This window comes from Neopelma chrysocephalum, unplaced genomic scaffold (assembly GCF_003984885.1).
Source record: "Neopelma chrysocephalum unplaced genomic scaffold, ASM398488v2 Primary Assembly neopelma1_74, whole genome shotgun sequence".
NCBI lineage: Eukaryota > Metazoa > Chordata > Aves > Passeriformes > Pipridae > Neopelma > Neopelma chrysocephalum.
The window spans coordinates 7704888-7726203 of record NW_020897735.1 but is presented as its reverse complement, the minus strand read 5'-3'; the positions used below and the strand labels follow the sequence as shown (position 1 = coordinate 7726203).

The window sequence follows — 21316 nt, the reverse complement described above, 5'->3', positions numbered from 1 at the left end:
GCCTGGGAACGGGAACAGCGGCCCCAAATTCCCACCCTGCTCCCAGCACCGAGCCCAGGCCAAATCTGGCTCTGCTCAGCACGAGCACGTGCATTTGTTGTGTCTGCTGCACATCCTTAAGGAGTTACAACCAGTGGTCCAACGCTGCAGCTATTCCAGCAAGGCTCCAGGAGAGCTGGGCAGATCGGATAATCAAAAGCATGAATGAGTTGCAGGAGTGTATCAGAACCTATGAGCTCTGCTGCCAAGCCACTGTCCCAGCTCTGCTCTACCTGCCTGCTTGCCCGGCTGTGGTGACTCCCAGCACCCCCTCATCCCACTGCAGTGCTGGCAGAGCTGGGGTGCCCATCCCAGTCCCCCCCACCCCACGGCTGTCGTGCTGGGCGCTCCCTGTGTGTGGCTCCGCGCTCCACCAGCCCTTTGTTCGCTCCGTCCCCTCTCGCGGCGCACAAGGCTTTTCCTCCAACCCACCAGCAACAGGTTTTGTCCCTCCGCAGCAATGCGGGCACTGAAAGCATCCCGAGGCAGATGTTTCTGTGACCTCTGACCCAAGACTAATGTTTTCCTTTCTGTGCTAAGCTGCCATCTGCCACGGCCGGCACAGATGACACCCATGCGCTCCCGCAGCCCACCCCGCCCCAGCACGGCTCCCGCATGGCGGCACGGGGGCTTTGTTCAAATTTGGGATGTGTCAGCCCTGCACAAGCACAGCCTGGGGGCCGGGGGGTGTTTCGGAGGTGCTGGGTGCACGGGGGATGCCCTGGATGTGGGGGCTCAGCCTGCACCACCCCGCAGCTCACACCACCCACTGCTCTCCTGTCCGGTCCCAGCGCGTCCTCCCAAGGGACCCTGAGACTGTGGCAGGGCTGGAGGTAAAACCCACCTCAGGCTTACAACGCACAAAATAAGCCATCAAGCAAAATGGAAACCAGGTGTAAGCTGGAGCACGGCCACTGGACATGCAAGAGCTGTCTCCTATCCCAATCCCATCAGGGGCCAGCCCCACATTGTGGGAGGCGCTAGTGGGGAGCCCCATTCTGGCCCCCTGGCCCCGCATCCAGGCTGCCTCTTATCTGCTCTGCTATCACATAACCTCTTCCTCACCCTCATCTGCTGGAAGCATAAACGGCCGTGGTTGTTTTCCCCAAAGTATGAGCAGCGTGGGAAAGCTGAGCAGGGGAGGCTCGGGTCTTTCCTCAAGCCCCATTTTAGGGGTACTCGAGACTAATGGGGCAGCAGCACACCCAGGTGGTGGGTGTGGGGTCTCCCACCATGGGGGGCAGCCCCACCCTGACAGGCTGGGTTGGGGGAATCTCTGCTCCATGATCTGTGCTCCATGGTACCTGTGGCTCAGAACAGAACCTCAGGTGAGCCACTAGTCCCTGTGAGAGCCACTCCAACGCAGAGAAGGTTCAGGAACCATGACCACGACCTTACATGGTGCAGAGGGTCCCCACCAAGGGGAACCTCCAGAACCCTCTGCACCAACAAATGCATGGCATGACCAGCAGATGCCTGTGCCAGCGTGGTCTGGACCCAGCGGAGTGAATCAAGTGGCCAAACGTGATCGGGACACTCAGATTTCTCATGTTTGCTGGCAACAGCTGAGGGAAGGAGAAACAACCCGCAGGAGAGCCTCCCTTAGCTGCACGACAGCCCACAGCCCCAGCAGGCTGCTCCCAGCTGCAGTGGGACAACCCTACCCCGCTGTCCCCAAACCTCTCGGGGTAACCGTCATCCTCGGGCTGACAGGGAACCACAACTGCCTGCTCCACACCTTCCCCTGCACCCCAGCAGCTGCAGACCCTGGGTGATAGGGAAGCCTGCTTTTCCATCAGCCAGCCACACACAGGAGTCACCTTTCCAGTTGTGCCAGTGGCTTCCTGCCGGGCACAGCCTGGAAGCAACAGCCCAGCTTTCTCCTGAAGTTACACCCTTCCCCGTAAGACACGTTTGCTCACTGCCAGCCCAGGGATCCCTGATCTGCCCTGGCTCCAATCCGAGCAGAGAAAGGGCCAGTGCTTGGGGATATGTCTCCATGTCCCTGAGAGAACAGACAGGCTTCTTACTCCATCTTATTCCATTCATTCTTATTCCATTGCCTCCCCAAGAACCCCTCCCATGCTGCACAGAGCAACAGGTGTGTACTACTGTCTACAGGAGGGCTTCCCAGCAGCATCAGCCTGCCTTGGAAACACCCTGCTCAGCACAGGAGCATACTATGGAACCAGGGAATGGTCTGGAAAACGGTCCTGCTGGAGAAGCAGAGCTCAGCACCCTGCTCTCTGCTCCCACCTCTCACACAACTCCTGGCCTGGCACCGCCGCTCTGCTCGGGTGGCATGATACACCTGGAGCCAGCAGAAGGAAATGGGAGCAGGGAGACAAGGAACATTTTGGACTCTGCCCTGACCTCCCTTGGGCATGTGGGGCTGTGGATGCTCCCTCTGCCCTGGCAGGCAGGGGCTGGGGGCTGCTCGAGCCCCCTCCAGCAGCAGGCACGGCCGGGCTCACCGCGCCTCACCTGCAGCTTCGCTCTGTGGTTTCTGGCACACGCGGCCGTTAAGAAACCAAAGGCTTTGCCACAGCTCCCAGGAGAGCCAAGGCATGAAGGCAGAGCTGCCCAGCTCCCCTCACCCATGTGGGGCACCCCGACTGGGTGATGCACCCCAAAGCTGCCCCGGCGCCGGCACGGCCCCACAGAAACCTCCAGCGGCCGCGACGCAGCTCCCAGCACCAAAACCCAGCACGAGACCAAACTGGTGGTTTTTTAAGAAGTCCCATCCAGGCCCTGCTTTATTAAACACTCTGGGACACCAGCCTGGGAAAAAAGCAGAGTTTCACACAGGGAGGTGGTTGGCAAAGCAGCAGGTTACTCCAAGTGACATCAGGTTAATAAAGCAGGAGCAGATCTCCACTCTTGTTTAATTAAAAAAGCAAACTGCAATCCCAAGTCTTTGATGTGTTTTTTTTTTTCTTGTTCCATTTCATTTTTGACCTAGCCCAAGCCATCTAATTGAGATTTTAAGATCCAGACTTTCATCTGGAGAGAAACTAAAGGAATTCCCAAACCTGGATATGCTCATGGACAGGAGCGGGGAAAAACGTGCTACAGCCCAGTTCCTCCTACGAGCTTGAAGGGAGAGGGAAAAAAATGGCTTTGTTCCTTAAACAGACATTAGTCAGGATAGTTTGGGAATCAAAGTTCCCATTGTAATGAAAAACAATATAATCCCATTACTAAGCAGAGTGGCCAGGCTATTCACCGGGTGGTAACTGGCTACCTGGGAAGGAGCTGCCTTTCAATGGAGCTTCATTCACAATAAACATGAAAGATGTCGAAGGAAGAGCCCAAGACAAAACTCGCCTCATTCCCACCCTCAACAATGGCTGCTATGAAATATTTGTTTTCCCCAGTTGATGTTTTTTATATCCTCTCCCGGTGTAAAGCTGCACGGCCCCATTGTTTGTGGGAGCTCGGCTCACTCCGCTCATCCCGGCCCCTGCTCCTTCTCTTGGAGGAGCCCATTTATGGGGCCACCATGAAGGATGTGCTTCCAGCAGAGGATCCCCAGGGAACACAGCCCGGGCTGAGGCCAGCACATGATCCCACCACCCATCCACGGGACAGGGGTGGCTTTCCTGGGGCAGGTCCTCCAACAAGTGCCAACGGTGCCCAGTGTGCCCATCAAACACCAGTATGGCACCCAACTCTTTTCCTCCTCTGCGGTGCTGCCGGCACCTCTGGCATCTCAGAGCACTCCCTGCAACTGCTCCTTGCTCTGGTTTCTCATTTGTAAACTTTTCCCCTTTAAAAACGCTTCCTTCTTTGAGCCAGCAGAAGGAAAAGTCAGAACTTGGGGGAGGTGAGGAACTTCCACCTCCCCAGGCTGCCCGCCAGCCCAGCACTGCTGGTGCCCAGGGCCACTCTCCCTTCCCTATCCCTTTTGGGGTAAATGCCCATTTTTCCCCGCTTTGGACCCAGTGCTGTCCACACTTGCTGCCTGTGCAGAGTGAATTTACAGTGCTGTGCTCCCAGAGCTCTGGCACTGGTGTCACACCTCTCTAAGGAAATGATGAACTCTCTTTTTTTTCCCCTTTCCCCCTCAAACCAAGTCTTGGTTAAACACCGCGCAGCCTGAGAGCCAAATATGGAAAACTCCCACGCGTGACCCCACCATCCCACTCTTCTAATCCTGAACATAAAACCTACAATTAGGATCTGAACAGCCACCAAAAGTTTAAACAAGCTAAATTTAGCTCCAATATTTATAAACAAAGAGGAGAGGGGGGTTTAGCAGAGCACACGGATGCCCCTGCGGCACAAACCCAACCGAAAGCCAGAGGAATTCCTGCCGGGGATGTTTCAGTGAGATGGGGAGTGGGCAAAGGTGGCAATGGCCAGACAGTGACGGATCCAGCTCCCCCCCAAGCTCATGGCCACAAAGCTGCTGGTTTCCCCTTGCAAGCAAAGCTCCCAAAAATTGTTAAGAGCAACAAAACCCTTGCCCACTTGGAAACCATGTGCTGAGGGATGTAAAGCACCACCGAGCAGACGGGTATCAGCTCCCGGGATCTGTATCCCGGGATTTCTGTTGGCCGCTGAGTTTAACCAAGGAAACGGCAAGGGAGGGAGGGAGGGAAGACTCTGCCTCCGACACCTTTTGCCGGCAGAAATCCCTGTGTCAACATGACGCCCTCGCCGAGGGAGCAGGGACAATGGTGGCGGCTCTGCCCTCCGGCCGCAGCCTGCATTCCTGCCCCCCTCCCCTGGAAACCCCCCTTTTGTGGGGAGCAGCAGGCCCTGTGAAAGGGCCGTCTGTCGCCCTGCCTTTTGACTTGGAGGTCTGTGTCTAACATTTTAATAGGGGCTGGGGGCCAGGGAGAGGCTCCCCCCCTCCTCCCGGGCTGCTCCCCCGCGGGGTCACTCTCCCAGCCCGCCCCAAAGTCGGGCAGTGGGTGTGAGGGCGGGAACTGGGAGCTGATGGCGTGGCACATCCCACTGTGGGCAGCCACATTCCTCCACCTGCTCAAGAGGAGCCATCCAATGGGTTAACCACCCATGAGTGCCTTTGGGAGGGTGTCCTTCCGATCCCCCGTGCAAGGATGCACTGGTGGGGTGGGAACACTGGTCCATGATCTCCTCCGTGGCTGGTCATCAACAGCAGAAAATTTCCATCTTAAAATAAACCATTGGACACTCACAAATACTCAACACTCGGGGAGAATGTGGTCCTTGGGGTTCCCATCACCCTGCTGACACCAGCTCTCTCAGCAAGGGGACATGGGACAGAGCAGCTGACAAAGCCAAGAGCCCCAATGCCAAAGGCTCCTTTCCGTGCTTCTCCTGGGGACAGCTGTGGTGGACACAGGTAGTGCCACATCACACCAGGAGCCACAGTGGAGGATGAGGAGGAATTGGCAGCTGGACGCAAGGCTCAGCCCTTCCAACAGCCAGGGACTGATCCTGCACAGCTCAGGAGGTCCAAGCAAACCTGGCACTGCCAATCTCAGCTACACTGACTTTAGATCAAGCTCAAAGCAACAGGCTGCCCAGCCCATGGGTGCCCCTCCAGCACCCAGCCCTCCCACCCCACCACCACCGGGCCACTTGCCTGCAGGGTGCCCCTTCTATTAAATAAGGGCAACGTTATAGCATCATTAAAACTTAATAAATCCATTTCCCATATAAATACCATTAAATTCAGATTTTGGGGAAGGGAATTAGGGTGAAAACTTGTTAAAAGAAAATGACTCCTGCGCAAATAAATTTTTGCAACTTGACCGAGCATGAAAGTTTCCCATTAAAATGCAGCTCGGCTCCCTTTGCTGGAAATGTGCAAGAGCCTAATAACCAGGGCCTAAACATTAACTGTTTAACTGGCTTTTCCAATATTAACTCCAGGCTGCCATGGGGGGAAGGGGAGGACGTGACGGGTGAAAGCTTAAAGCAGACATTAATTACTGCTGTGCGAGGGAGGCACACCCCGAGCGCGCACCGAGAGCTTCTCACCACCACCCTGTCCCAGGGCACATGGGGGAAGGTTGGGGCTGTTCTGAGCAGGGCCAGGAGCTGGACTCAATGATCCTTGGGGGTCCTTTCCAACTCGGGATGTTCTGTGATTCTATGATTCCCAACAGACACCAACGCTGGACACGGCACAAACCCCACTGCATGAAAAGTAGTGGGCACGGCTGCTGCCCCATCAGTTGATGACCATTGTAGGTCCCTTCCAGCTGCAAATATTCTGTTTTGGGGGGCAGAGCTCCCCATATGGCCCAGCCAAACATCTCTCCCCCATCCCCAATGCCTCACACAGGCCTTACTCCTGTCTCTCTCACACCAAGCACTGCATTTACCAGTGGGAACCACCATCAGCAGCAGGTTGCCCAGAGAAGCTGTGGCTGCCCCATCGCTGGAAGTGTCCAAGGCCAGGTTGGATGGGGCTTAGAGTAGCCTGGCCTAGTGAAAAATGTCCCTGCCCACGGCAGGGAGTTGGAACAAGATGGTCTTTAAGGTCCCTTCCAACCCAAACCATTCCACAATTCTCACCTAATTCACCTCCCTGAACCAGGATGCAGCTGGCAGGTTGTGCTGCTCCTTCTTGCACTGAGACAGGTTTTGATGTTCAGGCAACCAACTGCAAATGGAGGGAAACTGAGGCACTAAGCACACCTTGCTGGAGGTATGTGGGAACCCCAACCCCATCCCATAAGGCAGACCCCTGCCCATGGGGTGCCTGCCAGCATGAGGGGGTGAGAGGAGAGGATCTGACCCACAGGACAAGCACTAGAGCTGTAGACAGAGATGCTGCAACAGGTCTGGGTGCTGCCACACTCTGAGGAAGGCAGAGTCCACACATGGGTGTGCAGGTGTGAACAGGCACCTTCACCCCTGGCCAGATGGTCACCTGGAAGCAGCACTGAGCTGCTCCACCAGCAGGAGCCAGGTGTTAAACACTGGGGTGTTACCAGCTGGGCATCTCTAACTGTCCTGGGGCTCTGCAGGCAGGCAGATGGGAGCTGCCATGGGGTTTGGTGTCACTGAGACCCAGCAGGGTGCTGCCAAGACTTCCCAACACCGCACACAACAGATGTGCAAAGAGAGTTGTGATATGGAGATCCAACTGGGGCTTCCAAAGCCCTTCAGCTCCCAACTCTGCGACCCTGATCGGACACTGAGAATGCCAGGGGTGCCAAGGCACAGCCTGACCCTCACACCTCTCTGCTCCTGGGTGCCTCCACATCCAGATACTCAGCAATCAAGGATGCAACATTCCCCCTCAACACCAGAGCAGCATTTCTATGCTTATTCCAGATCTTTGGCTGATGCCAGTAGCTGCAGTTTTACCCCACACCAAAGTGCGAGCACAGCCCGGGGCTGGTGAGCACCCAACACAACACCAATGGCTTTGAGATGGGAATAACACCAACCTGCTGCTGCCAGCACCTCTCCAGGCCAACCCCAAGGAGCCCAGCACTGCAGGATGGTGCCCTTCCAGGACAGATGGTCTGGGAAAGCTGGGATGCCTTCTCCCCACAGCAAATCTGAACTTTTAAGGATACCATGCAGCAAGACAGCATCAGGGATTGGTAGGATTTGGGCACAGCTGCTGAGCTGGGTGGCTGCAGCACCATCCTTCAGGCACTGGGGCTCAGCACCATGTGCCAAGGGCTTGTAATGAGATGAAAACACCATTCAAGAAGCATCTGGAATCACCCCAAACCATCACCTCTCTGGCCTGATGGACTTTCTAACCCTGGACCCCAAAGCAAAGAGCTGCGGGAACAGCCCAGGACCAGCCTGGGGAGCAGTGAGTGAGCAGCCCAAGTCCCCATGGTGCTGCCTCATCCCAGGTGGCAGCAGGAGCTGGGCAGTCCTCAGGGATGACTGGACACAGCTTGAGTGCAGCAGGTGGACCCTGAACACCTTTTCGGCTGCTGGGATGGAGGCAGGATTCAACTGAGATCCCACTGCAGGTCTGATTTCCAAGGGGGAGTTAAGCTGTATCCCAGAGGCTCTTCCACTCCACAGCCCCAATACGTGGTCTAAAACCTTCACCTGGAGTTTGGCAGCATGTTAACCACAGAGAAGTCTCCATCCAGATCCAGAGTGTACCAGCTCTCCCTGACTGCACCCCGAGGCTACTCCCTCGTTAAACACGCTGATGCTCTATAAATTTCACATTCCACTCATGTACACACGCCGTTACCACTTGGGACACCTTACCAACACGAGCAAAAACGAGGCTCACCACACCTCCAGGCCTGGAAAAAGCAGGTTAATTTCCAAACAATGTTATTTTAAAACTTGCTAACTGCTTCCTGATTATGTTGTCCGAGCCCTTAATTGGTGCATAGCCTGGTCTTGCAGTGACTTATACGTGTCACCCTCATGCTACATACATTAAACCATAACAGCCTTGGAGGTGAGGCCAGGGATGCAGAATCAGCTGGAACAAATGGAGGTGCTGTGGCTGCCAGCAGGGAGGAAGACAGCGAGTCGGGGGGTTCAGGTAGAACAGATTTTGGTGGATTAAAACATACCCCACACAACAAAGTGAGACCCCCAGAAGCTGCCCATGGAGCAGAGCCCCGTGCACTGCATCACATCATGAAGATTGAAGATGACCCTGCTCATTGCAGGGGGGCTGGACCAGGTGACCTTTAAATGTCCCTTCCAAGCCAAGCTGCTCTGGGGTCACACATCTAACAGCTGTGAGTAAACAGCAGGAAGCAGCCCCTCTGATCTCTGGTGATGATGGCCACTGTGAGTGCTGCATCCCCCCTGCATCCCTGAGCAAATTTATCCCAGCAGGCAGCACCCCATCTCTCCTGCTCATCTCTGTGCTGCTGAGGGAGCCACTGAGACATCTCTCGAACATCACCCACACTGGCCACGCAGTACAACCCTCTGCCCATCCCAACCATCCAAGCCATGAGAAAAATCAAGCGAAAAACCTCAGCTCAAGCAATAAAATCCCAAGGCAAGTGAACAGGAGAGAGTAGAACCACCTGAGACAACTGATAACCATCGAGACACCTTGCAGAGAGGAGAGGTGTAAACAGATCCTTTTAGAAAGGAGCTAAAACCCCTGCTGCTGTCCCAATGACCTCACCAGCTGGGCTTCTCAGCTAAGTTTCTCTTCCACTGGAATTCACAACAGGTGACACTTTTGTATTTTTAATCTCCCCTCTTACCCATTTCCACCTTGTTCTTTCCGAGAATGAGATCAGACTTGAAAGAGCCACCAAGAGTTCTCAACATGGCTGAATCACTGCTCCTCTAGTTCTTTAAGGGCTTCCTCTGGTTGATTGTTCAACACTCCACCCTCTTCCTCTCCAGCACCGAGACTGCATTTTTTCTTTGTTATTATTTCATGGAAATAACGTTGGGTTAAAGCACATGAGAAAAACCAAACCAGAAGGAAACTTCCGCCCTTTACAATGAGATAACAATGACTGAGCAGTTGAATAACTTGAAGGGTACAGAGACTTGCGGGGCTCACATCACTCCTCTGCCTTCCTGGTTGTCTCCTGAAAGAGTTTTGAGCTAAAATAATCATCTCTTCCCGCTATGGTCCCCCTCTGAATATTTCTTCCCGTGTTTCTGGCCCGCTGCCCGTGGAAGCTGGTGGTGGCAACGGGCACCAGCTCAGGAGCCATTGCCCTGGCTGAACTACAACACCACACTGATTCATAAACAGAGGAAGTACTTTAGCAAACCGACTTTTCCCCCTTTTCAGCACAAACCTAGTGATTAATTTAACTTATTCCTTCCCTTTGCCGTCTCGTTTGCTTCTCTGGGCAAGAGGATGACAACCCAGGCACAGCTCCTCTGACTTTAATGGTGAGAGGCTGGAAACTCAGCCCTCTTTCATTCCATCTGCTTTTAACTAGCGGAGCAAGGGAGGTCCTGGGAATAAATGTCACATGGCACAGCGAGCTAAAATCGGCCCGACTCATTTGCAGGGATGCCAGTCAAAACTAGAGTTATCCAACAGTCTAATTAGGAGCTATCACTAGAAGTCAAAACTGCCTCTTGGAAAAACCTTCTCATTTCGTCTGGGAAAATGCCTTAGCCAAAGGCTAGTGCCTTTTCTGGAATGCCACAGCTCCCCAGTGCCACGAAACCTCATGTCAAACCCCGCAGCAGCCACCAGCTCCAGACCGGACCTTTTAAAGCTCCAGCTCTGGGAGAGAAACACCTCGTGCCTTCAGCTGGGGTTTGTGCAAGACACAGGAAACTCTGCTGCTGTTACTCTTCCAGCACTGGAAGACCCGGACAACCCTGCCAAGATGGAAAACAGCTCCAAAGCAGCTTAATTAGGGCGCTTCTGTCGCGAGCCCTCCAGCCGATCCAACGCTCAGCCCCCTCCATTCAGTCAAAGCCCTGCGTGCCCCGCACTGCCTGGCAAAGGGACAAGCCAGATAAGGCACCTGGAGCTTTACAAACCACCCCTGCAAAATAATAAAGGCAGAGAAAGCTCCTTGTCTCGCACCGGCGATCCCCTTTCCGTAACAGGGCTGATAACCCGGGTTTGGAGTTATCGGAGTCGTCTCCACGTAACCCAACGAGCTCTGTCCCGCCACAAGCACCAGGACACTCGTCCACTGGAGTAGCGTCTCCCTCATACGCTATTTATTTCACTCCACTTTCTAATTGGATTTGTGGGGGCAGCACAATGGGGCTTTATGGCCAAACTTTGTTAAGTGCCAGGCCGAGCAGAGATGTGGCCAGCAGCCAAAATGGTGCATTTCACGCAGGCGCCAAAGGGCAGTGCCAAGCTTTTCTGCGTCTGGTATCTGTGCTCTTGGCTCTGCTTTGTTTAAGGAGCTTGGAAGCAAAACTCCTCGTAAAGAGATATTCAAACAAGTGAAAAACCAGGGTTTTGCAAGTTGCTATCAGATAACTTGGGAAGTTGCACCTCCTCTAATATCTACCCCCATCGCCCTGCACAGGACAAGAGCTTTAACACACCGAGCACACACACCTTGGGCTCCTGCAAAAATAACTCACACGCACTCACGAAGCCATCACGGCATCTGCAGCCAAGAGAGAGGCAGTTATTCACAGCCAGCAAGCAAGAAGTTGTATAAAGTTAACTTTTTCTCTTAAAAAAAAACCCACCCCAAGCCCACTTCGGCGGCTTCTCCAAATAGAGCTCGCACACATCAGATCTAATTAGATTCCATCACCATCTGCACATGAAATGTAAATCAGGAGTTGCAGAGACTTAAGAAAAAAAGGAAAGAATGACCACAAGGAAAAGGAGGGGTGTAAGGTTGGGGAGGGGGTGGAGGGTTGGGCATTCTGGGAAGCCATACATGATTAGTCACACAGCATTAATCTGCCTCCCTTAACAATAGCTGCCGAATTTCGACCGAATCCCAGCTGTCGCTCTTTGAATGAAAGAAAACAAGATTTAGAGCGTCAAGCGTTGGTAAGGGCTTCTGTGCAAAAAAAAGTGGCGTGCATTCATTAGTGGCTCACAAAGGGACCCAGCCTTTGTCCATTAAATTGCTCATGTGCCTGATTGATTTGCTGATTTATTTGCACCAAAGGGTTGGGGGGCTCAGCTTGGAGAAGGGGGCGGGAGGTGCCCGGCTACTGGGCAGAGTAACGGCACCCAGGCGGATTTGCAAAAAAAAGCAACGCACATTGTCAAGGGAAACTGCCATTCAACAGGTTGGGATTGGAAATGCCTTCAGGTTCCTCCGCCGAGGACTTCCTATTTGGAAATTTGGGGTGGGTGGGAACGTCTCCCCGCCTGCTCTCAGCTCAGGCCACGTTCAACAGGCAGAGGGGAAATCTGGCCGGAAAACAGAGCCTTGCCCATTCACATTTCTTTTATGGAATAGTTTTAAAAAGGGAGCTGGAGTCTTATTCATTTCTCTTGGTTATTGTTCCCTGGGAGCCTGGAGTGAATCGGCCATCGCTGCGGTGGGTCGGTTGGTCCTTCAAAGAGTCCCAACGCTTTACACATCCGTTTCCCCACAATCAGCTTGGAGAAAGCCCCGGCCTGGGTGCCAGGTCCCGCCAGGAACACCAGGCTAGACCAGAGCTTGGCACCAGCACTGGCAGGGCTGCAGGAGGAGGTGGCCCTGCTCCCCTGGGGATGGACGTGGACATCATTGGGGCAGCTCCAGCAGCCAGAGCCACGCCATGAAACCTCTCTTGAGTGTTTATTGGAGACGTACTGGTTACCCCACAAACTGCAAGGGGCTGAAAGGCAATGCTTCAGGGCCAGGAGGGAGTAGTTGGAAGACAGACAGACAGACAGCCTCCCTCCACGCCCGACGGTCCAACAAGCGCCGCGGGCTGGCCCTACCTCCTGCTCCATCAGCAGGGCAGTCTGCATAGGTTAACACCAGCAAAACATGGCCCTTTGCCCATGTTTTTCCACCCAGCTAGGAACAAAGCCCGATCCTGCCAAACTCGCGGTGACTCCTACACAAGCAGGTTATTCTTGCCACTCAAGGAAAGAAAACGCATCTTGCCCTATTAAATCCAGAGCCTTCAAAGCAAAGTCAACATGCATGTCAATACTTTGGTCGGGGGAGATGAAAATCCTCTGGCTCCTCCATACTTACTGGCACACCTCCGTCCCGTTGGGAAAAGTTTCACACTTGCCCCCGTTGAGGCAGGATTCAGCGAGCTGCGAGCACCGTAAACCTGCAAACAGAGGGACAGCATTAGCCACAGCACGGGTCCCGGGTGGCAGCAGTCACCCAGACTGGGGACAGGCTTGCTGAGACCCCCAGAGCCCCCTGCACCTGTGCAGCCTGGCGAGGAGGGGGTACAGCACCCAGCAGCCCCCACCCGCAGGGCGATGGGGGCAGGCGGGGACCGCGTGGCCTCAACTCTGAGAGGCTCGCCTAAAAATAAACTCAGGGTGGGCTCGAGGGTAGGCTGTGCCTGCTCCTCCAGCAGGAGGACTGACAGAGAGAAACCCCAGATTAGGCCCTTGAGTGACAAATGCCATTTGGGAAAAACCATCTGCCCCAGGGCCCATGAGTTACCACGAACTCGGTAACGAAATGAGTCGCCCGTCATAACTTGCTGTGAGTACAGGTTTCATTGTCTGGCCCTCAGAGTCAAATTCTGCAGAGTTACCACAGCAACTCGCTGAAAGTACCAGAATCGCTTCCGATTTCCACCCCGGCTCGCTCTTCCCCTTCTCTGCCCCGCTCGCTCTTCACGGTAACTGGTTCTGTGACACGCGTGTGCAGCCGGGGCAGTTTCACATTGAGCCCTTTCAGCTTTGCACTGTCACCACCACAACCAAAATCGTGCCCTGGATGGGCACCGAGCCCAGGCACCCCGGGAACACCCCGCTGGGGCTCTGGTCCCAGCCCCACGTGTCCCCGTGGGGTGTTGGGGACCACTCCGGTCAGGCACAACTTCCTGCAAACTTTGCCTCCGAGGGCTGCCAGCCACGCTGTGGGACGAGGGCAGCCCCGCTGCCTCCACTCCCCAAAACCCTCCCAGGGCTCTCCGGAGCAGGCTGCTAGCTCGGCCCCGGGACGTGGGGAGCACCGCAGGGCTCCGGCCCCTCTGTCCCGCAGCGCCGTCCGCTTTTGGGGCTCTTCTTCCCGGCCCCAAACCCGCCACCCCCGACGGTCTCGCAGCGCTTTGCGGCGAAGCTCCCGGTCCCGCCCCGGGAGGGGGGAGCTCCGGGGGGGGGGGGCCCCGGGGGGCCTCGACTGACTTTCAAGAAACAGGAAACCGAGAAAAATTTGCAAAACGGTCAAAAGCTCTCGCAGAACAACAGCGGGAGCGCCCTAAACTCCGCGCGCCCCTCCGCCGGGCCGAGCTCCGGTTCTCCGGCGCCCCCCGGTACCGAGCTCCGCTCCCCCGACGGCAGCGAGCGCCGCTCCCCGCGGCAGCCCCCGGCACCGAGCTCCGGTTCGCGGTGGCCCCGGGCGCCTCCTTCGGGGCACCGAGCCCCGGCCGCCGCCGCGAGGCTCAGCCCCGCTCCCCCCTCCACGGTTCCGGCCGCGGCTCCCCCGGCGCCGCCGAGCTCCGGCCACCCCCGCGGGGCTCAGCCCCTCCGTCCCTCCACGGTGCCGGCCCCGCTTCTCCCGCCGAGCTCCGGTGCTCCCGCAAGAGCCGAGCGCGGTCCCCGCGCATCCCGCGGCACCGAGCCCCGGTTCCCACGAGGACCCGCGTCCCGGACCCCCCCCACCGAGAGCGCGGCGCTCCGAACCCGCGGTAGCAGCCAAGTCCCGGTTCCCACGGGATCCTCCCGGCCCGGACCCCCCGGCGGCGCCGTGCTCCGGTGCCCGCCGTGCCCCGCCGTGCCCGGGGCTCCCGCCGCGCCCGGCCCCGCTCCCGGCAAACTTCCTGCGGGGCGGCCGGTGCGGGGCCCGCCTCGGCGGCGGCCCTCACCTCGCGTCAGGGCGGGCAGCAGGAGCACCAGGAGGCCGGGCGCCAGGAGCCGCTCCATCCCGCTCTGCTCCCGCCGCTCACAGCCGCATAGATCCGCGGGGCCTCGGCCGAGCCGAGCCGAGCCGAGCCGGTGCGGGTGCGGGTCCGCGCCGCCCCGCCGGGAGCCCCAAACACAGCGCGCCCGAGCGCAGAGACTCCGAACGCGGCGCCTCCCGCGGCTGCTCAGCCCCGGCGGGCCGGGCCGGGCGGCGGGGGGCGGGACGGGACGGTGCGGGGCGGGCCGGGCGCGGCGGGACGGGAGGGGATGGGACGGCACGGGCGAGACGCTCCTCCCTGCCCAGCCCCGGGGGCCGCCACTGGGACCCCCCCTTCCCGCCACCGAGGGTCGCTGAGTGGGACGGGAGCGGGGCTGGGGGGTCCGCGCAGCCCCCCGTGGGCAGCCTGGGGGTAGCCCCTTCCTTCCATGCAGGCACCGGGCACCTCCGGTGCAGCCCCCTGTATGCGGCCACCAGACGCCCCCGATGCCGCCAAGGGATACCCCCGGTGCAGGCTCCCCCGGGCAACTCTGGACACCCACGGTGCAACCCCCCCGTGTAATCCCTTCAAGCCCGCGGCGCAGCCCCAGCACAGCATTCCAATGAGCAGAGCCCCAGCGCAGCCTCGGACACCTCTATGCAGATCCCCCCAAGCAGCCTCCACACAGTTCCAGTGCAGCCCCTGGACATCCCCAGTTCAGCTCTCATCCCACCCTCGATGCAGCCGTCCCCATAATTCCAATGCGGTTCCCCCATGGTCCCGGTGAAGCCCAGCACAGCCCCCCCAGTACAGCCCCCCAGTACAGCCCCCCCAGCCCCTGCACAGCCCCTGGGGCCAGAGTGCCCACTCAGTGACCACAGGAGCACCCAGGTCTCCACAGCGTGTCCGAGCAGGGGCTCTGGGCTCCCAAAGCATGGGACACACGGGAATGGGGGTGTTTGTTTGTACCAGGGGACCAGGGCTTGGGCTGAGCATCCCCTGGGGGTCACAGGGTCCTGCACTGGGAAGCAGGGGGTGGGATTCACCTTCTGACCCACAGCAGGACGCAGGTGCACACAGGTACACAGAGCCATTTCCCACCCACCTTCCCGATCCGTGCAGGCAGCGCGCACGGAGCTGGGTCGGATGTTGTTTGTTTTGTGCTGTGAACTCGTGAACTCGCAGGCAGAGCCTGGCCAGCCCCATGTGCCGCATCCACAAATAAACAAACACACTGGGAGAAGCAGGGAAGCCAAACCCAGAGGCAGCCCCACAACCCCCAGATGTGTGCAGGCATCCTGTGTGTGCAGCAGTGCCAAGGGGGCGTCTCTGTGCCCTCATCCCTGTGCCCCCAGAGCCCTGCTCTTGCCTCAACTGTCTCTGTGCTGCAGTCAAGATGGCAAACCAAGCAACTTGTCCCAGGGCATGGGAACGTCCCACCTGAAATCCAGCCAGGCCCTGAGCCCAGGACAGGTTGAAGCCCTTAACCTGTTTGTGGGTGTTACCCGCAAGCTGTGGCTGCAGGAGGGTGCTCAGGGCTCTGCCCAGAGAGCATTGCCAACAGAAACAGCCTGTGTGACTGATGCTTCCTCACAGGGTTGTGGGAGCCAACCCTGCTCAGCGAGGCTGTGGTGCCTGCAACAGTGGAGAGCAAAAACTTGGAGCATGGAGAATTAATGCTGGAGTACCAGCTGAACCAGGCACAGGGGTATCGACATCCCACTGGACTCCTGGGTCTCCCACCGAGCCCCTCTGAGCTGCAGGAGGCCATGGCTCTTTTACAGCTCCCAAACAGGGGGATGTGGAGGGATGGCTGACAGCCTTTGGCTGAAAGCTTGGGAAAGAGGAAGAGGAGGGAGGGTCAGCAAGGGGTTAACGGGAAGGAGGTGACATGGTGGTCATCTGTGTCTCTCATCACAGGGCACCTCTCCGCCAGCCCCCCAGGCTCATCCCATCCCATGCCAGCCCCGCTGTTATCCCACTGCTTCCTGCTGTAAACTATTTCCAGAGCAAGTGTGAAACAATTAAACAAACCGAAGGGCAGAGTCTGCTCAGCAGATCAAAGGCACGAGCCCTGCAGCGGTACCTCGCTCCCGCAGCTCCCTCCTTCCCTGCTCCTCCTCACTTGGGCTCTAAAACAGTGCCCTGATCCAGGCTGGGAAGTGGGGGTTCTGTGTGGAGCATGGTGCCACTTGGGATTTGGGTGCCACTGGAAGCTCGAGACCTGTTTGAAACCTGAAGTTGTCCCAGGGAGATGCTGCTTGGCTCACTCCAGACGTGTCACTTGGCTCACTCCTCTCTCTACTCATGTCACAGTAGAGAAGGGACAAGGCTGGGCCTTTGATGTGTTTCAAGAACAAATAAGAGATGCCAAAGGACATGGGGCTGTAATGTTCCTTCTTCTACTGTCATTTTCTACCCTTGGCAGGGAATAATGGAATTATGGAATGGTTTGAGCTGGAATGCACCTTAAAGCTCATCCAGTTCCCTGCCATGGGCAGGGACACCTTTCACTAGACCAGGTTGCTCAAAGCCCTGTCCAACCCAGCTTTGGACACTTCCAGGAGGTGAATGTCCCCCTGTTTTATCCTCCCTGCAGACATGAGTAGGGTGGCAGCAGCTGGACAGCAGGATGTGGCCCCTGCCCCCACCCTGGCTGTGCCACCACGACTGTGGCACCATTTTCAGCCTCACCTGGAGATGAGGCAGCAGCGAGGACAGCCTGAGGCTTCCACCCTTGGGGCATCCTTGGAGATGGAGACTTTGCTGCCTTTCTCCATCTTCTCCCTTTCTCCCTCCCCGTCAGAGCCCAGGGAGCATCTCAGCTCTACCTGCCTGGAAATACCGGCCGTAGCTTTGCCCGGGCTTGTTCCTCATGTGCAGAAAGCACCACATGTTCAGCTCAGCTGTGCTCTGGGCTTGATCCCTGAAACCGGGGAGAGACCCTCCTGCCCCACTAGATTATCATGGGCATGCCTGGGGACATGGGGCTGTTGGGGTCCCTGCCATGCCTGTGTCATGTGGGGATGGAGAGGTGTTGATGCTGGTGGACACACAGCGCGGCGGGATGTGGTGGCAGAACCAAGTGGAAGGATAACTGTGCATCCCAGGCACTGGCTGCTCTTGGAGTGCTGGACCCCCATGGGCCTGGGGCTGAAAGAGCACGTGGGAAGCCATGAGCGAGCCCTGGCCCTGGTTTTCCTCCGTGGTTGGGAGGGTCTGTGTGTCCAGGGACACGGCTGTGGATAAACACAGACAGACCCAGGCGTGCGGCTGCGCAGCCGCGTCGCCTCATCCCCTGAGCACAGAAGGTCAAATACATCTATTTATTGCCATCACCCCGGGGGCTCTGTGACCCTGCAGTGCTGGGGCTCTGCCTGGGGGAAGGCTTTGCCATGGGGGAGGTAAAAGGGTCCTCTGTGGTTTTCCATGAGTGTCTCGGCACGAGGATGACTCCTCCAGCCAGGCGCTGCTGTGAGATATCCCGCCTTAATCTGGTTCCATCCTTCTCCTGGTACTGGGTGATCTGGAGCAAAATCCTTGCAGGGAAACTCCTCAAGTTTCCTTCTCCCGGACGCCTCCTCCAGAGACTCCTACCAAGAAAAGTTAAAAAGGGAGGAAGGCAGAAGTCAGCGCTCAGCATAAATCTTTTTGCAATAAGAGGTGGATAAGACATAAATCCAAAGAAACTTTTTTATTCTGAGTGGTCTTCAGGGGTTAAAAATAATGGGATTTTAGGTCCTTTTAAAAATAGCGTTTGTGAAAGGCTTTAATAGAAACCTTGGCAACTGTCCATGTGATTAGTGATTTAAAAACATGAAACCTCCACACATGTTTAAAAGTTTTAATAAGTTAAAATTAAATGAGTGAAACTCTGGGAATATTTTTTTGTTACTGCAAGCTAAGAAAATTATGTCCGTTAAGCAAAACTTAATACAAATATAAACAGGTAATGCACATCTGTAAATTATTTTCATGTCTCCAGGGGCTGGAAAAAAACCTAAGTGAGACCAGCATTCTTATATATATTTTGCCTTGACAGCTCAGGAAAAAATTTGCCAAAAACCAGAGTTAGAGCACTGGGCTGGCGTGGGAAAGTTGGTTTAGTGAGAAATTTGCCCGAGGCTATTTAAATAAAAACAGGCGTTTTTTTTTAATGGCAAATGCCTGTTAAATACAACCAACGCGGCTTCCAATCGCCTGAGTAACTTGTGTGCCTATTCCTTCTTGACACTTTCATCTCTTTATCATCACAATCAATATTTTGCTCTTATACCTTCAGTGCAATAAAAATAAGACTGATAAGGCAGACATCAAACTGGATCTCTCCTGCTTTCCCCGCCGTGCTTGGCTTGGCATTGCTCTGCCGCCCGGGTTTTGGAGCAGCATGGGGGGTTAGCCCTCCTCACGCTGGTACATGCACCCCCCCCCCCCCCCCCCCCGCTCTGAAAGAGCCTAATTTTTAGTAATTAAGCATGAATCAAAGTGGGTAGAGCATCCTGGAAAGTCTGAGCAGATAAAAACGCGCCGGTCCTGGAGTCCACGAGGTAAAACTATCCCAAAGCTGCTCCATAATGGGATTAAGCTGTGATTCTCCCGGGCACCAGGGAAATGAGGCTGGATTTGCAAGAATGGTCTAAATCCTGATTTTTTTTTTTTTAATCTTATTTTTCTTCAATAGCTGACTGGAGGATTGTGCCTGGATGGCCACAAGATAAATCACGCCAACTGTGCCATCCCCCTGGCAGCGTGATGGCAGCACCTCTGGCAGCACCTGGCCATAGAGGACAGCTTTCCTTCTGGCAGCGGGATTTGGTCCCATCAGGGTGTCCAGGGTTGGGATGGGACAGAGGACACTCAGTCCTCACTGCCCTGGGTGGAAGTCAGTGCCATGTGTGTCCCTGCCCTGGCACGGCTGCTGCACCAGGCTTGGCACCTGCGGGGTTTTCCTCCTCACGGGCTGCTGAAACTGGTTTTAATTGCAGGGTTGCTCTTGGCCATCGTTTCTCGGAGTGTAAAGTCAGCTCAGGAACTCCCACCCAGGGATTAGCGACAGGCAGGGAGACGTCCCGGAGGAGCAGATTTGTACCTGGGTGAAAGGTGCTGCTGCTCTATTGCGCTGTAAAATCTGTGTCACATTTAAAATAAAATATCTTTATGGGCTGTGAGGGGACAGCAGGTGCTGGGCAGGCGTCGCTCAGCCCGGCCCTGGCCTTGCCAGCCCCTGTGCTGTTCCTTTCCACCTCCATAAAACAACTGAAACATTCTCTGTTGTGTAAACAGAGGCTCATGTGGTTTATGGGGCTGTGAGTGACAATGTGCTTGTCCTTACGGGATGGGCTGCTGGAGATGCAGTCCCCCTGTCCTTTGGTGCATGTCCCTGTTCCCTCCATGCTGTTCTTGTCCTTGCCTGCACCTGGATGCTGCAGACCCTGTGTGCTGTCTCTCACTGGGGTGATTCCTCAGGGTGTCACAGACACCAAGCTCAGGGGTGGGGGTAGCTCTGCACCCACCAACTCTCACCCACGTGGGAGGTGGTGACCCCAACTGTCTCAAAGTGCAGACCCCAGCCCAGCCTTGCCCCAGCCCTGAGGACACGCAGGATGCGTTTACATCCTGTTTCATGTGCATCTCCTTTCAAACCCCTCCATTTCTTTGCTTTTTATTCCATTCCTCCTTTTCCTGCCGAGGCACTTTGCATCATCTCACTAAACAAATTGCTCACCGCAGTGCGTGGAGGGGCCAGGATTAAACCTCTCCTGATATCTCCATTAAATAATCGAAAATCATCGCTCACAGCAGCGAAAACCCAAGCGTGAGTCTCTGTGCACAAGCCCGGGCATGAACCTGATACTGGATTTCTGGACCGCCGTGCGATGCCAAGCTCATCCAAGTCACGCTGGCATCCCCGCAGTTTCACCCGGCTCCCCACTGCTGGGATTCGCCTCTCCCAGGGCACACGCTCAAGAAAGACGTCATGCCATGCGGACACTCGCCCCGCGCGGGTTTCGGGCAGGTTTTCTGGGAGACGTCGCTCCCGGAGACCCGGGCGTGCCCCTTCTCGCAGCGCTGGCCTGGGGGGCCGGGTTGCAGGGTCCTGGGATGCCACCGACGCCAGCAGGTAGTTTCAGGGGCAGTTCAGTGCCAGGTCTGTTCTCACAGCTGTGGGATTCGGGACTTGGGAGCTCCTGCGCCGGGATGAAGCCAGTTGGAATTCTTAAGCGATTACAAAAAGAGGGTAAAAAAGCACTTTCCGCACCCCCGGCCTTTGCTGTTGCTGCGTTCACGGGCGCTCCCACCCACCGCCCCCTCTTTCCTTCCGCATGGAAACGGGAAGATTTGGAGATGTTTCACTTTCCAGAGCGGCTTCAAAGCAGCCCTTTCCCCCTGGAAAACATGCAGAGGGGACTGCACACCTTCTGTGCTGGTGCAGGGTGTGTTGGGCCGTGGGACCCCGGATGGCTGCCCTGTGCCGGGGTGGGGCAGGAGCTCCTTTGTCCCCCCCGCCACGGCCAGGCACATGTGTGAGGGCTGCTGTTGGGGAATGCTTCCCACCCAGCTCTGACCTTGGTGCCTCCCAGCAAAAACACCTCCTGGAGAGGGGCCAAACATAATAGCCAGTTCCTTCTACTCCCTTCCTTCCCAGGCAGCCACATTATCACAGGGCTCGGCCGCGAATCAAAGCCAGGCACACGAAGAAGGGAACCAGGAGAAATCGGCTCAAAGATGCCGTTTCCGCTGCGAGAGGAGAGGCTGGAGGGCACCGGCTGCCTCCTGGAGCCGCCTGCGTTATCGTGGGGTGCCCCATCCCAGAAGGCTCCGTGCCTGGCAGGGAGGAAAGGAGGGAGGGAGGGAGGGAGGGAGGAAGGGGAGACTCCCTTGAACCAGGTTTGGGTGCACCCAGGAGCCC

General features: G+C 56.5%; 1 protein-coding gene across 1 annotated transcript in view; it reads right to left on the bottom strand.

Moving 5' to 3' along the window:
- Positions 1 to 14523, bottom strand: part of NOTCH1 (notch receptor 1) — a 43808-nt gene extending 29285 nt beyond the window's left edge. The window contains exons 1-2 of the mRNA XM_027687799.1: positions 14392 to 14523; positions 12594 to 12675 (exon numbers count right to left, since the gene is read on the bottom strand). Of these exons, the coding sequence (XP_027543600.1) occupies positions 12594 to 12675; positions 14392 to 14449 (140 nt within the window). The 5' untranslated portion in view covers positions 14450 to 14523. The remainder of the gene's footprint in view (positions 1 to 12593; positions 12676 to 14391) is intronic.
- Positions 14524 to 21316: the final 6793 nt, after the last annotated feature.